Below are 15,909 nucleotides of genomic sequence, written 5' to 3'. Positions count from 1 at the left end.
TAATTGGAAACCACTGCCAAGATGTCCAATTTCTGAGAGAAGTATGCAACCCAAGAAGAATATAATATACATTTTATATAAACCTCAAATGGATCGCAAACATGCGCGTTACATTACACAATAAATGTGTATAGATTATACATTTATCTAATGAGGTCGAACTTGTTGCCCCTGTTTGAAATATTATTTAAGGGATATGATTTTTTTTTGAACCTCGAATAAAAAGGAGCCATCATATGAAAACAACTTCATATAGCACGTTCATTAAATATATTAGATTATTCCTATATGATTTTGAAAAAGTACTTATCACTTTCAAGTATAGCAGTAATGTATAAATAAAATCGGACACAACATTCACTAACATAGACGCTCATGATGCTCCGTCAAGTAGTATGTGTTTATCTCTTGTCAATTGCGGTAAGTCTTTTATATATATTCGAAAATATTCGTTGATTCCCAGAGTTGTATTTTTGCATTTTTCGAGTTATGGCAAAGCTGAAAAAGTTTTTATATAGAAATACACGATTTCAATAATTTAACAGAATACTATGCTTGCCATGTACAAAAAGAAAGTTGTATTTAATTATGGAAATTACAGCGCATTTGGTGGAGAAGATATTGCTATGGGGTTTTCGCTATTAAATATTTAACAGAAATCGAGACCATGGCATATAAGTCGATTTTGCTCTACCACTATGTTGAAGGTGGTCCCTCTATTATGGGTTGACACCTTATCTCAGATCCTGTAAAAATGATTAAAATAGAGAAAAATTTGTTTTGCTTACCTTGAAATATTATACTGCAGTGTAAAATACTGTAGTATATCATTTTCAGAAAACGCCACCTGGTAGCACACAGCACAATTGCGTAGCACATCGTAAAAATGGTGGCCTAGTAAAAGCCATTTTTAACGATTCCAAGTTTATTAAAATGCGCCTCTTTGAAGATATGGACATTTGTTTAAGAAAATATTACAATAACACAAACCACCTTTCTTTCAAAGATAGAGCAAACAGCGTTAAACAAAACAGATTTGAATTTACCTCAGCTTTAATTACGGTTAACAGTAAACATTTTTGTAAAAACAGTTTTAAAATTGAACAAAATTGAAACAATTACGGCCTTTGGTGAATTTTTTTTTCCCAATTTTTTGGACCGTCAGATTGAGTAATACTGTGCCTTGTTGCTCTTGGTATATATAGGGTTTTTGAATTTTTGTTATTTGATGTATATATAATAATAAAATACCCAATAGTCGTTCAATACATTTTCTATCAAAGATGGACTGATTTATAAATATGTTGAATATTTAAAAATGGAACAAATTTTATCAAAAATATTTTGAAATTGGTTGAAAAATATTCAAATTGATAAAAACCTACAATTGTCAAACAAATCATAGCAAAAATTTTAGAACCCCTAGGATTTGCCAATTAATAAAACTTTTATCAAAAATTCTCATTTTTGCTTTTTCAAATAATATTTTTTTTATTTTCATATACCATTAGTATTTTCTAAATTATTAAGGTTTTCTTTGTAGAAAACATTGAATTGATTTGAAATCATTTTTTTATATTAAAATAACAACAATAAAAACTTATTAATTTAGTTGGCATAAAATTATCTAACACTGAATTTTAAATGCACATAAATCCAAAATGATAACTTTCCTGCGAGCGTTTTGTATGTTTGGAGGTCATGTCATTTTTACAATAGAAAAAGGAATTGCGAATATTATATATCCACGCTCTCTTTTTTTAATGCGAAATACAATGAAATTGTAAAAATTGGGGGTTTTTCATTTAAATTTTTAAGGTTATGATTTGATCATATTGGATTTATTATTTATTGTTGAAATACCAACATGGACCACTGTTAATTTTTTTATTTTACACTAGCGCAGTGACAAAAATATCCGAAGTATAAACGAGGAGGAGTAAGGGTACTAAGACGGAACCTTGTGCAATTTCATATCTAATATCTACCTGATTAGATAAATTACTATTACACTATATAGACTGAAACCTGCCGTCTACATAGCAAGTTATAAGAAGGCAAGCTGGATTATTGGAACTATAATATTTTAATATAATTTTAAACAGTAGGAGTGAATGATTTACCGCATCAAATGAATAATCTAAGAGAATAACAATAATGTTAATCTTATCAAAAGCACAAAAAATGTCTTTAGTCTCATCCATAAGGGCAACAGATGTCCCAAAATTCTTTTAAAACCCGCATTGAGTTTTTGGTATAAATAAATTACTGGTGAAATATTTGGTTATATAAAAATTTTTCAAATATTTTAGATAAAGTCACTGATAACGCAAAGATTGTCAAACGATGAATTTTATTTTCCCCAATTGAAATCTTCCATTGATTATAATAATAGTTGATCTTCAGCAAACAATGATATTTGTCATATATTTATCCACACATGGACCACAGAGTTTAAGCATTAATGGGGAGATTTAAAAAAGGCTTTAAAATGTGTGTGTTACGCCGACGATAATGTATTGGTAGCTGAGAATGAAGTTGATTTGCACAGATTACTATATCAGTTTAATTACGGCAGAATAGTTCTTAGCCTACAGTTTGCAGGCGATCAGGCAGTAATAGCAGGGGATAAAGAAGGTCTAGAATATGTAGCACGTAAACTAAGATTGGGGACTGACTATGAATGTTGAAAAAACGAAATATATATGCATAGGAAGGGAAAGTGGAAACCTACAATTGGAAAACTCAGAAGATATATATATATATATATATATATATATATATATATATATATATATATATATATATATATATATATATATATATATATATATATATATTATTAATTAAAAATATCACTGACCGCATATCAAAATTTCTAAAGAAGTATAACGTCGAAACCAGATTTACCACTTGTCCAAAATCTGTCGACATCTTCGTTTCGTCAAAGATAAAATTCCAATTGAGGTTTCCAGGAGTTTACAGCATTCCATGCATATGCGGCAAAGAATACATTGGAGAAACCGGACGAAAAATATCAACTAGGCTCAAAGGACACGTAAGAGCGTTGCGACTAAGACAAATAAACCCATCAGCTGTTGTCGAACACAATCACGAAACCGTACATAAAATTTCATTCGATAAAACTAAAATGCTTGCAGGTAATCAATTCTTCTAACAACGAAAAATCCGAGAGTCTATAGAAATCTATAAACAACCTAACAATCTTAACCACGACTCTGGTCTTTACCTGTCACCAACATGGGAATCGGTCATCCGAGACGGTGTTTCTGCCATTCATTTAGTTCCGCCCTCCTCAAACAATATATAAGCAAATACAGAGTAAAACGTGAGCCAGTTTCAGTCAAGCTCTGAAGAAGCCAACAGAATGATTGGCGAAACCTCAGCAAGTTCGACTCAGCAAAAACCGACGCAGGAGGAAACCAGTTTTGTAAAAAGTAAATACTAATATTCAAATATTATTTTTTTAAATTGTTTTCTAAGTTCTTGACAGTTGACTTATTTGCAGATCAATAAATTATTGTACCAAATGAAGAAAAACTGTTAATTTGGAAATTAATGTCATTTTCAATTATTTTCTTTTACGAGGATAACTGGGGCATCATATTACTTTGTTGTGTGTTTAATGTTGGTCTAAAATGGACCGATGTTAGATATTTGGTATATTTAGGAGGAATAATTAGAAGTTACTATTTTAGTTTTAATAAACATAAGGATTTTTTAAATCTTTATAAAATTATAAAGAACACTTACAACAGCAATGAGAGCGGCATTCGTTACTCGTCAAAATTAACATTTTCTTCAGAAGGCTATTTACAAATCTTCTAGATCTCTTCTGCATCGTTTGTTTATAAACAAAGCTAGCTGACGTTTTGCCAATCATCCTGATGGCTTCTTCAGAGCATAAGTGAAGCTTGCTCACATTCTATTCTTATATACTTTTATACTTTTTGAGAGAGGTGGAGCTAAAAGAGAGACATGAACATTGTCTCAGATTTCCATATTGGTGAAAGACAGAGTCGCGGTTAAGATGGTTTGGTTGTTTAGAGATTTCTATGGATTCTCGGATATTTCCGGGTAGAAGAATTGATTATATTGATTAATTTTTTAATTTGATCCAATGAGATTTCGGTTTTATTATTGTTCTCGGCAACTGCTTATGACTTTATTTGTCATAGTCGTATATTTTTTGGTCTGTTTCTCTGGTTAGTTTTGACATAGCTCTTTCAGATATATTGCAATTCGGGAATCTGGAATCAAACCTATTCAACCGAATTGAAAAATACTTGTCTGAAACATATTTTTTGTAACGGTGAAATTTATGAACAGGACCATCTCTGAGATCTCCAGGATGGTTGGCGAAACGTCAGCAAGGTCGATTTATCAACCACCGACGCAGGTAGAATGCAGAATATTTGCAAATAGTCTTACATTATTCTGTGAACGTTTCCTTTAAAAAAAAATCTTTAGAAATCTTTTGCTAGACAAGTTTGATAAACGCCAGATTAATTTATTTTTCTCCAACGGAGGGAGTGCTTAATAAATGAATGACTGAACAAGTTTACAAGGTGTTGCATACTATACGCGTGCCTTGACCATCAGAATTGACAAACCAAAGCCCTGGCTAATATATCACCGGAAATATCCGAAGCCGCTCGCAGCCCTAGGTAACTGTATAATGGGTATTTTAGAGCAGGAATTTGAAAGGGGGATTTTTTAAAATCAATTTGGGAAAAAAATTTAGATGGTATCCAAGGAACTAAAGAGCCCTTTTATTCCGAGGCAAAAGTTTATAGAGAATATGTCGAAAATCACCTAAACAGATACTTTACTTCAGAGGTTTATACACTAGTTATGCACCTTGAGAGTATATTTAGAAAAACATTGTTAGGATTTAAGTTTGGGTACATTAAAAAAAGTAATATATGAACATATTATTCGGTAGTAATGGTGACACATTATTGAATATTTCGTAGTTTACTTTTCATCCCTGTCATTCCTTGTTTAATTTTATTTTTATTTATATCTTAGGGCATAATAAAGAAAAATAACTATGAAAACGAACACTTTTATCGAATAACTTTTAACAAAGTTCATTTCAAAATAATTTTTACTAAAATTTAGAAATGTTACTTTCCACATTTATTTTGGTTGGATAAATGCAAAAGTCAAGAACTTAAATCGTTCAATAAAATAGTTTCAAATAGCTCTTATATGTTGCGGAATCTAATAGGCGACATATTAATATAATAAGACGATAAAATCAAAATATTTTATTACCCAATTATTTAGATAAGTATTTAGCAAATGATATTTTAATTTGCAAATTCCAACAACTTCTTTTCCTATTGCATTTGGCAACCATTTATAGTGAATATTTCTATAATATAAATATTTATATTCGATATTTTTAATATTTCAAACACCGCTCTAAATAGTATTTAGAAAGAAGTAATAAATCTAAAAAGGTACAGAAAAATTAAAAAAGATTTAGAAGTTATTGCATAAAATTCGCATATAAAAACCCAAACCTTGTTGGTGCCACTTTGTTTAATTAAAACATTATATAATGCAATAATAATTAAATAATCGAAAAATAGCAATCCGGGCAACTAAATAAAAAAATATATATATATTTTTAAATGATTGATGGCTCGGTTGGTAAGTCGTTAGACCTGCCAACTCGACTTGCAGCAGAGGTTGTTGGTTCGATTCTCACCTGGTGCCTTGGGTGTTGTTATTACGTTTGTTGTCCGACTTTAATCTAGTCAGCCTTCTAAGTAAAGACAGACACGAGTTCATTGAATTAAGGTAAAAAAAATATTACAACGGACAAGTAGTTGAAAAAAGAATAACTTTATGCAAAACAAAAAACAAAAGAGTTTCGCGACGTGTGTCACACAATATTGTTTTAAATTCTAATATCATATAAAGAGTACGGCATTGGCAACAGGATGTAGATATGATTTTTGTAAATTTTGAAATCTTTACCACTCATTTCGAAAATAAACTAATTATTTAATTAAAAAAAAAGTCTTGTGTATTTGTGTTACGTTTACGTTAATTCCAACTTAGCCTGCTTCGTAATTTGTGGTAAAAGAAATAAAATTCTCTATTTCCACCGTCTCCACATGCTGGAACTATGGAGCGCCAATCAATTTCATTCAATATGAAAAACAAAACAACTAGGCGATGCAGAGGCGTTATCCCACAATTTCGCGCCAGTCTGCAAAAGTTAATAGTGACAGTGTTGCCACGTAACAAAGGCGCAAAGGACGCCTGGAAATCGACGAGCTGAAAGTAGAATATATCTTGTAAAATATACAGAGACTGGGTCTCGCGCCTCTACCGAGTATACAGTTGAACTAACAATATACAAGAAAATTCAGTTTACTATGATCGTAGCGTCCTTCTGAAAATTTTAATTGAGACTACTTAGATCCTGTATATACCGTTTCTATAGCGTTGCATCCGGGCGTCCATATATGGACGCCCGGTTGTTGACGGACGCTCGGAAGATAGCAAATGTTCGAGTTTAAAAAAAAAATGACTTTTTCTGCCACAGGTTCATCATCCGATAGTGCATATACTCCAAGTACGGTGATTCTTCTCCCGCCGATGTCAAGGTTTATTTGCATTATGTTCTCGGTGATGGGCTCCCACTCAGTAATACTAAACTTTAACTTAAACTAAAGTGGATTTTATAAGGAAATCACGTCGAAATATTTTTTGTACCCCGGTATATAGCATGCTGGCATTTGGCATGCACATATACAATTAAAATGCCTAATTTTTGATATAAACATAATATCTCCAACAATTCATTCGTCATTTTTTGCAAATAAAATAAATGCATTTTTGATTATAATTTAATTTAATACAAATAATGATAATAATTATAGTACGGTTCAGTATGAATACAGTATTACAGAGTGCCAGGTCATGTAAGATTACTTTGACAGACTTTTTTATTGTCAAAATCCACAAAGTGCTAATTTCGTACATAAACTGGTTGATAAAATGATGAAATTATTTGTTTTTTTAATTGAGCAACGGTTAAATAATGGAAATGTAAAACATTTGCAGGCATTCATTTGCAAAAACTGACGAATCGAATGTTTTTAAAATTGGTGTACGAATAAAATTTGAAAAGTCCATTAAAAAGATGCATGATCATCACATGACCCCTCATAGCATTAAAAAATTTCTTGTTCTTCTTCTTCTACTTCTTCTTTTTCTATATTAGGCACTTCGGCCTGTTTTACTTCAATGTAATATCACAAGTTGTAGCTCCATCTTTTTCGTGAAAGTCCTATACTCCTCCGAACAGAAGGCGATTTATCTGTTGCTATCCTCATTATACCTTGTTCAGATATTCTATATATATGTTGATTCCATTCTTGCTTTCTATTTCTATTCCAGGTGTTAGTGTTTTCAATTCCACATATGTGTCTTCTGTTTTCATTTGTTTCTCTATCCCAGAGTGTTTTTCCTGCTATTTTCCTTAATGTTTTCATTTCATTCGTTTGTAGGCCTTTTTGAGTGCGGAATTTTGTTTCGTTCTTAAGTATTTATTCTTCCATATCGTGTCGTTTAGGCATCCTACTATTCTATTGGCTTTTGCAGTTTGTTTTCTTATTTCATCCTTTTTGTTATTATCATATGGTAATATAATTCCTAAATATTTGTTTATTACCTGCTCTATAATTTTGTTATCAAGTTTCAGCTTACATCTAATTGGTTCTTTAGAGATTACTAGTGATTTAGTTTTTTTGTCCGATATTTTCATGTTAAATTTCTATGCATTTATATTAAACTGATGTAGCAATCTCTGCAAATCAACTTCATTCTCAGCTACCAATACATTATCGTCGGCATAATACAACACTTCTATTTCTTTATTAGCTATCTTATAGCGTTTTTTTATTTTTACTTCTCTAATTATTTCGTCTTATATAATGTTAAATAATAAGGGGCTTAGTGAGTCTCCTTGCCTAATACCTGTAATTACATTTATGACCTCAGTTAGCTCTGAATTTACTCTAGCTTCTATTTTATTTCTTTTGTATATATTGTCGATTAGTTTTATTATATCAAAGGTGATATTTCTGTTATAAGGTATTTGTATCATGTCCTGTAGCTGCACTGGATCAAATGCTTTTTCTAAGTCTATGAAGCATAAGAACACACAATTGATTTTTCTATAATTTGTCTAATTACAAATACTGCGTCATTGCAATATCTTCCACTTCTGAAACCTTGTTGTTCTTCAGAGAGTGGAGTTTTAAAGTCATGCATAGGAGGTTAATTCCTCGATAGTTATTTAGATCAGTTTTCTCCCCCTTTTTAATAAGTGGTATCATTATGCTTATCCTTCAGTCTTCCGGTATTTGTGATCCTCATATTAACTCGTTTGTAAACGCTGTTAGTTCTCTAATTAGCTTGGGACCTTCGCACTTTAATTAATTAATTAAGTAATTCATTCTGTATTCCATCTTTGCCAGCCCATTTTCGGTTTTTTAATTTCTTCTTCACTTTCTTCTTGCTTCTTCCACTTCTTCTATTCTATTTCTTTCTAGTATTTCATCTGTTACTATATCCGGGGTTTCTCGTGTTAAATTCAGCGTCGTATTGTAGAATCCTTTTAAGTGATTTGTCCATTTCTCTTTTTCGACATACTTTACCCCTATCAATTATTTCATTTCTTGTCGCTATCCACGTATTCTCCAGATCTCCTTTTGCAAACAATAAAAGTCGTATTCCATATCTTTTGAGAATTTTTTCCAATGTTCTGTTTTCTTTTTTTCCTTACCAGTGTGTTTGTTTCGTTGAGATTTTTTTTATATTCTTCCCGGTCTTCTCCTGTTTTTGTAGACTTTTATTTGAGATAGGCTCTTGTTTTCTGTTGACATTTTAGTTTTACTTCGTCACAAAACCAAGATGCACTTTTGATTTTTTTATGTTCTCTCGGTTTTACGTTCCCTAAGCGCTTCTATTTCTGCGTTTTTCTTCTTTATAGTTTCTCAAATCTTTCTTCAGTTTTTTTGTGTATCTTCTTCTTCTATTACTGAGATTTCGTATATTTTGTTTTCCAATCTTGTTTGTTAGATATTTTTTATTGATTCATCCTTTTTTTTCCTACCTCAATCTTTGTTCCCCAAACCTTTTATGTTAATTTTTTTATGTTTGTTTATTTTCATATTTATTTTTATTAAAACATGATTGTGGTCACTTCCTACGTAAGCAGAAGATATTATCTAGAATTTGTGTGCAATGTATTTCCCTATTTGAAAGATATAGTCTATCATTGATCTAGCTTCTCGTGTATTTTCGAATGCATATTTATGTTGTTATTTGTCTGAAAAGGGTGTTATTTATTCGTATTTCGTTTTGTGAACAGAACTTTACTAAAGAATCGCCGTTCTCGTTAGTCACACTTTCATTAAATTTTTGTTTCACCCCTGGTATTATTGCGTTCCATAGTAGTGCAATAAGGTCACATAATATGATAATTAGCTCCCTTTTTGGTATTGTATCAATTGCCTTGTAATTTCTCATAAAATTTTAGTCTGTCTTCTTCTGGTTTGCAGCTTTCTGGGCTGGAAATTGCAACTATGTCAGTTTTTTGATTTTATAATTTAAGTTTAACTTGTATAATTCTTTCCGATACATATTTGCATTCCTGGATATTTTGAGACAGTTTTCTATGGATCATAGTGCTACCCCCTCTTTCGCTCTGACGTGTCTTTCCAATTCTTTTTTGTTTCTTGTAGTGCACATATTTCTATATTTCTATCACTTAATTCTTTTTCAACTTCCTGATCTTTATTATTCCGTGTTTTTATATTCCATCTTGCTATCCGCATTTTATTTTTTTTTATAGCTACTCGTTGTCCTTTTTCTTGCTGATTTCGTCATCACGTTATCAATCCTGTTCTGAGGCATTATATTGTGTATGGTGTTAACAGTAGGTTGGGTAGGTTGCTAACCTTGCTCATAAACCCTCCTTCTTTACCCGGACTTTGGACTGGCACTCACACTAGAGCTACTCAATCTACCCCACCAATGCTCCAGGCGGAGTAAAACAAAAAATTAACATGACATTTTCCCATATTGTTTTCATGTCAAAAATTATACATTTTGTATACATAGTGGTATGAAAAATAATAGGCGGGTCCTATGATTTAAGCAGGCACAGTATAATAAAAGCTTTTTTCTATTCCCGTCTGTAAAATACCTAATTAGCCACCGATCTAGCGTGCGGGACGCGTCACTTTACAACGTCAGTTCTGTTTCCCACGAATCCGAGCCACTTCGGACATTTCCGGGATTTTACCGCACGGGTTTGGCAGCAATCGAATATTTTCGGAGACATTTCCCACCCTTTGAATTTTGACGTTTGTCAATTCTGACAGTCATGTATTCGTGTTTTGCGAAAATATACCCAAAATCTAACTGTCGTAGAAGAAATATAGTATGCAACACGTTCGGTAAACTTTTTAACTCACTCGTTTATTAAACAATGCCGTTTACCGCACTTGTTGCATAATATACTATTAGTCGCAGAAATCGATGGCCATATTAAGATCTGCAAACATAATTTTTGATATCAAACTAAATTTTTCGAATATTGCTGATTCCCAAACAAGAGACCGTCGGTCCAGCTTCTAATTTTGCTGGTGACAATGAATGGAAAATTTCTTTACCTTGTACTCCGACAACTTTGAAAGAGAATAGATAACAATGAATAGTACTTAAATTATTTGCTATCTTGTCGTAAAAATGGGATACAATTCGTAATTTACATTAAAATGACCAACAGCTAATATTATCCGCACCACTACTGCTTAGCTAACATCAAATTCACCATTTCTTATTTTACTGGCCACTATTTACTTGTTATTCTTATTCGTTTCAGAGTGCCGCCGATCTTTTGATCGATCTTCCGGATGGCACGATTCGTGGATCTGAGACCATTACCGAAAATTATACCTACAATGCTTACCGGGGCATTCCATATGCAAAGCCTCCAGTAGGTACTCTGAGGTTTCAGGTAAATATCATGAGATAATTGCAATAATTTTTAAATATTATTTTTCGCCATTTTTGCAGGCTCCAGTGCCAAACGACCCATGGGACGGAGTTTTAGATGCTAGTGCATTGAAGGACTGTTGCATACCTTTGGGCATTGCTCTAGAACCACAAAGTGAGGATTGTCTGTATATCAATGTTTTCACACCTTCGCAAACTGTAAGTTGTTGTGCGTTAGTTTTACGCATTCTCTAATTAAATCAAATTTATAAATACATAAAATTGCAAAATAAATTGCAGTACAATAAAGATAATTGGTCGATATCATTCGTGATATTGGTAAAAATTTTTAAGTGTGACAAATACGTCTTTTTTGAATGCGCGAAGTATTTCGTACCGTGTGGAATTGTTTATATTAGGTCAGGCTCTTTCGTAAGGGAATTTTGATTTTTCTGGTATAAAGTAACGCGCAGAGGGTTAGCGATTTTTGCAATTTTAAGGGGTGTGAAATAAAATGCTGCTTCACTATTGTCTCCATTTTAATTATTTTTCAAATAACGAATGATTCGATAAGTTGACAGAAAACTATAACTAAATGGTATTTCCATAGAAACGGAAATATACATATCAATATTTAGCAACATGTCGTTTAACAAACCGAAACACATACTAAAAAGATGTTTCAATACAGCTGTAGAGAAAATATTCGATACAACGTGAGCGTGAAGAAATTTAGCCCATTCGACTGATATTTTGGCATTCTCCAACTTAATTATTTATTTTGACAACGGACGGTTAACGGGGACCTCTAAAACTCTAATTTAATAAAATTGTTCTAAAGATATATAGAGCTTTCCTTTTAAAAGACCTCAAATTTCTTAAAAGAAAATTGCTTCGCAAACCTTCACAATAAAAGTGAGAAATACGCGTTTATAAGTTCAGTTAATTATAAGAACATATTTTTTACTAAGGATATTTCTTAAGCCAACTACGAAAGCTATCTGCAGAAATTCGGCTATTAAGGGTTGCCGCATACAAACGATTGGCAGCCATTGTCGCTTCTTTTTCTTCTGGTCTTTTGGAAAGTACACACTGGTCTTACTTGTCCTTTGGGCTCCATATATTCGATTTTTCACCAATCAAAGTCAGTCTAAATCAAGAAGTCAATAAAGCATAAGCCTATTTTCTAAAGCATTATTTATTTGAAAGGTCACTTCTCAGTGCCAAAATGGACAAATATCTATGTGTAACTTTTTAATATCAACAAATAGCAGTTTTTGATTTGATTTTGCAATTGTGCAGATGATGTAGTAAATGAAATGTCCGAATAATTTTGCTATTCCAATAAAATACCTTTTTTTAAGACAACAGAGAAACTGCCAGTAATGCTCTGGATATATGGAGGCGGATTTACTACTGGATGTGCTCAAGAGGACGTCTTCGGACCACAGTCTCTTACAAACGAAGGAGTTATAGTGGTTACATTCAATTACCGTATGGGTTTATTTGGTTTTCTAAGTACGAATGACAGCGTGATATTAGGTAACGCCGGACTCAAGGACCAACTATTAGCGATGCAATGGACACAGAAAAACATCGAATATTTCGGTGGCGATCCGGAAAAAGTGACCATATTTGGTGAAAGCGCAGGTGGTGTGTCGGTTGGAGCGCATGTAGCGAACAAAAAATCTGCTGGCTTGTACAGAGCCGCTATTTGTCAAAGCGGTTGTTCTTTGACGATCTTGCCTTCAGCAATTCAATCTGATCCCAGGAAAAACGCTTTAGATATTGCGAAATCGTTAAATCCTTTCCTTTCGGATTCAAGTACATCGGAGGAAATCAGGGATTTCCTTCAAGGTGTGCCAACCATTCTTTTGACTGTTGCTTTAAATCTAAATCCGCAAGTAAGTCTTTTGTAAAAATAGGCAATAATTGTGAGCTTTAACATTTTGGTTACGATTTTAAGATTTCAAAAATTATTATTGCTTTGACAAAGAAGAGTTATTTATGTTAATTTGAATGTATTTTTCCATTCAATATCGCAACAATTTCTTTATAAAATGTCTATTTTCTATATGCATGTCTACAGTTAAAAGTAAGAAATGCATTTTTTTAAAGGTCCCTTAATATGCTCCATATTAACAAATCACAGATTGCTTTGACGGACACAATTTATTTTTGGGAACATGATTAATTAATTAATCTGTTTTACGGCATATGTGATGAGATAGAATTGTTCAAACAATACTCGAAAAATCTAATTCAACTAAACCCAAAAAAATAGATTATGTTACTGAAATGTAGGTCGCATAGAGATAAGGAAATTACAGTTCTGGAATGCAGTAAATACACGCCTAAAAGTAATAAGCATGAACATAAACGGACTCTCAATTTACGAAAAAAATACGTTATGTTCCTCTAATTCGCTAAAAAACAAATAAATTGTAATATTTTTATATTTTTTTAGACGGGGATCGTAATAGAAGTAGAGAACGAAAACGCGTATGTAACAGATCACAGTTTCACACTGCTTGAATCAGGAAACTTTAACCAAGTGCCCTTAATAATTGGAACAAATTCCGCAGAATCGTTGTCAATTTTGGGAAGTAAGTACTGAACAATTTATAAGTCCACGGAACAAAAACAAAATAATGTTATCTTTCAGTTTTGCTGCCTGAATTAATGGGCGCTGCACTCGGTTATGATGTAAACTCGACTTTGTTAATACCCGTGAATCTGAACCCTGTGCCGGTTTCCAATTTAAACGACGTTGCTACTCAGATTAAACAGGCATACAGCGGTTTCTTACCATTTGCATTAAATTTGGCAGCGTTTGTTGAGGTAACTGATATTTTGGTTTTCGAATATGTTTTTGCCCTATCGTGTGATAATAGTATATTATGCAACAAACGGCATTTGACTCACAAGTTTATTTGACACGGGCGGAGCTACTGTTTAATTAACGAGTCACTTAAAAGGTTTCCGAACGAGTTGCATAGTATACTTTTTCTACGACCGTTAGTTTTTGGGTACATTTTCGTAAAACAACACGAATACCATTCACTGACATGATCGTCAGAATTGACAAACGTTCAAATTCAAGGCGTGGGAAATATCTACGAAAACATCCGATTGCTGAAAAACCCGTGCGGTAATATCCCGAAAAATCGGGAGTAAAAAAAATTGTATACCACTTGACGCCAATACTTTTTAAGTGTGACATTTTGCAATTTAACACGCGTAACCGATATTGCTTTATTTTTGAATCATATTCTTTCGCATTCGTGTCGAATCGGATTAAAATTGATTTGAAAGCTGATAATAATAATAATTTTTCTAAACGCTTGTGGTTGAACTTTGAGTTCCAGTAGAAAGAGGTTCTCCTTGTTATGTTAGATTTGTCACCGATAACGATTGTTTCATGACCTGAGAGTATTATATAAATTGTATGTGAATATTTCCTAAATTGCAGTTTACCAGTGACCAGTTATTTGTAAGATCGTCGCTCAAGCAAGCCGAATTTCAGTCCAAATATTCTCCCGTCTACTTTTATCAATTTTCTTATTCCGGAACTGTGGGTAGCCTACATATCATGGTTGATGGTATGTAATACAGATCACCAGAGCACACCTCAGAAATAAAAAAATCGTTCCTCTTTCAAGGCGCGGGAAAAGTTGGACACGGTGAAGATGTACGTTATCTGTTTGACCGGACAGATTTTCCTCTATCCACAGAAGGGGAGCTTCTAACGAAAAGCAGGATGACTAGACTTTGGGCCAATTTCGCTAAGACATTGTGGGTTGCATTCTTGGGAAGAAACTTTAGTAATTTCATAGATTTTAATTTTTTTAGGAATCCCACCCCGGAAGCATCCGACCCGCTGCTCAATGTAACGTGGCCTAAAGCTTCGGGTTCGGACATCCCTTATCTGGATATAGACGAGACCCTTGAAGTTAAGCCCGCTAAAAAGGTGAAAGAAATGGAAATGTGGAACAACGTTTTTAACACGTACGGCCAACAACCTTTCGTTGGATTTTGATTCTTCAATACACGTACATGTGGATTAATGTTGTACGCCGATTATTTTATATAAATAGTGTGTAGAAATAAAATTAATAAAACGGAAATAATAACTGTGATTTCATTTATTGTTGGTTTGCTGGATTAATTTGTTGTAGTGTCGAATATGCTAAAGTAAAAAAAAAATAAATGCACGTAACCTAATATACAATAATCTAGGCTATCATTGTAGGTCTCAAATTTCCTCTGGTTCTGGTTTGCAATATGTTGCCCTGGTCCGTAGTATTGGTATTGGTATTGGTATTAAAGGGGGGCGCCCTCGCGGGCGTCCAAGCACTTAAGCCACCAGATGGGCCCGTTGTGCCCCCAGGCCGCTCTAGAGGGCGTCGAGAATGCCGCCCCTCCTGTAGAAGGTCAGCAACTCTTTTAGCCCAATACCGTGCACTGAGTCCGGATCGATCAGGGCCGTTCCGAAGAACGGCCCTGCTCACCGAGTGCCCATGTCAAGGCAGGGCACTCGGTGAGCAGATGATACGGGGTCTCCTCCCCTTCCATGCACCACTTACACTCCGGGTCGTCTCCAATGCCTAGCAAGCAGAGATGCCTCCTAAGCCTGCAATGTCCTGTGTAGGCCCCTGTTAGTGCTCTACACTCCCTTCTGGTCAGTCTAAGCAGCTCTCTGGTCCGAGGAAGGGCGGGCCCATCCATCATAAGCCTCGCCTGCCTCATTCCCGGAGCAACTCTCCAGCCCCCCGCGGCCCGGTCTCTCGCCCAGGCTTCGAGAGTTCCCCGCCTCACACACGGGGCGATCCCCAAGCGGGGCTCTGGCCCAATATG

General features: G+C 33.8%; 1 protein-coding gene across 1 annotated transcript; it reads left to right on the top strand.

The window, feature by feature from the left end:
- Positions 1-378: 378 nt before the first annotated feature.
- On the top strand, positions 379-15,168 carry LOC132696381 (pyrethroid hydrolase Ces2e-like). Its single transcript, XM_060661177.1, has 9 exons — positions 379-420; positions 10,940-11,074; positions 11,134-11,271; positions 12,417-12,956; positions 13,520-13,658; positions 13,718-13,893; positions 14,525-14,654; positions 14,715-14,847; positions 14,905-15,168. The coding sequence occupies exons 1-9, from the start codon at positions 379-381 to the stop codon at positions 15,089-15,091; spliced, it is 1,620 nt and encodes a 539-aa protein (XP_060517160.1). The 3' UTR covers positions 15,092-15,168.
- The last annotated feature ends 741 nt before the right edge of the window (positions 15,169-15,909 follow it).

This window comes from Cylas formicarius, unplaced genomic scaffold, assembly GCF_029955315.1.
Source record: "Cylas formicarius isolate icCylForm1 unplaced genomic scaffold, icCylForm1.1 PGA_scaffold_1__22_contigs__length_36826433, whole genome shotgun sequence".
NCBI classification, from domain to species: Eukaryota; Metazoa; Arthropoda; class Insecta; order Coleoptera; family Brentidae; genus Cylas; species Cylas formicarius.
The sequence above is the reverse complement of the archived record's forward strand: the minus strand, read 5'-3'. Positions and strand labels throughout refer to the sequence as shown.

Excerpts from the sequence above, each read along its gene's own strand:
- LOC132696381 (XM_060661177.1), top strand. The coding sequence starts at position 379 with ATGCTCCGTCAAGTAGTATGTGTTTATCTCTTGTCAATTGCG. Across the intron at positions 13,894-14,524 it reads ATTTGGCAGCGTTTGTTGAG|TTTACCAGTGACCAGTTATT; the intron begins GTAACTGATATT and ends CCTAAATTGCAG. Across the intron at positions 14,848-14,904 it reads GCCAATTTCGCTAAGACATT|GAATCCCACCCCGGAAGCAT; the intron begins GTGGGTTGCATT and ends TAATTTTTTTAG.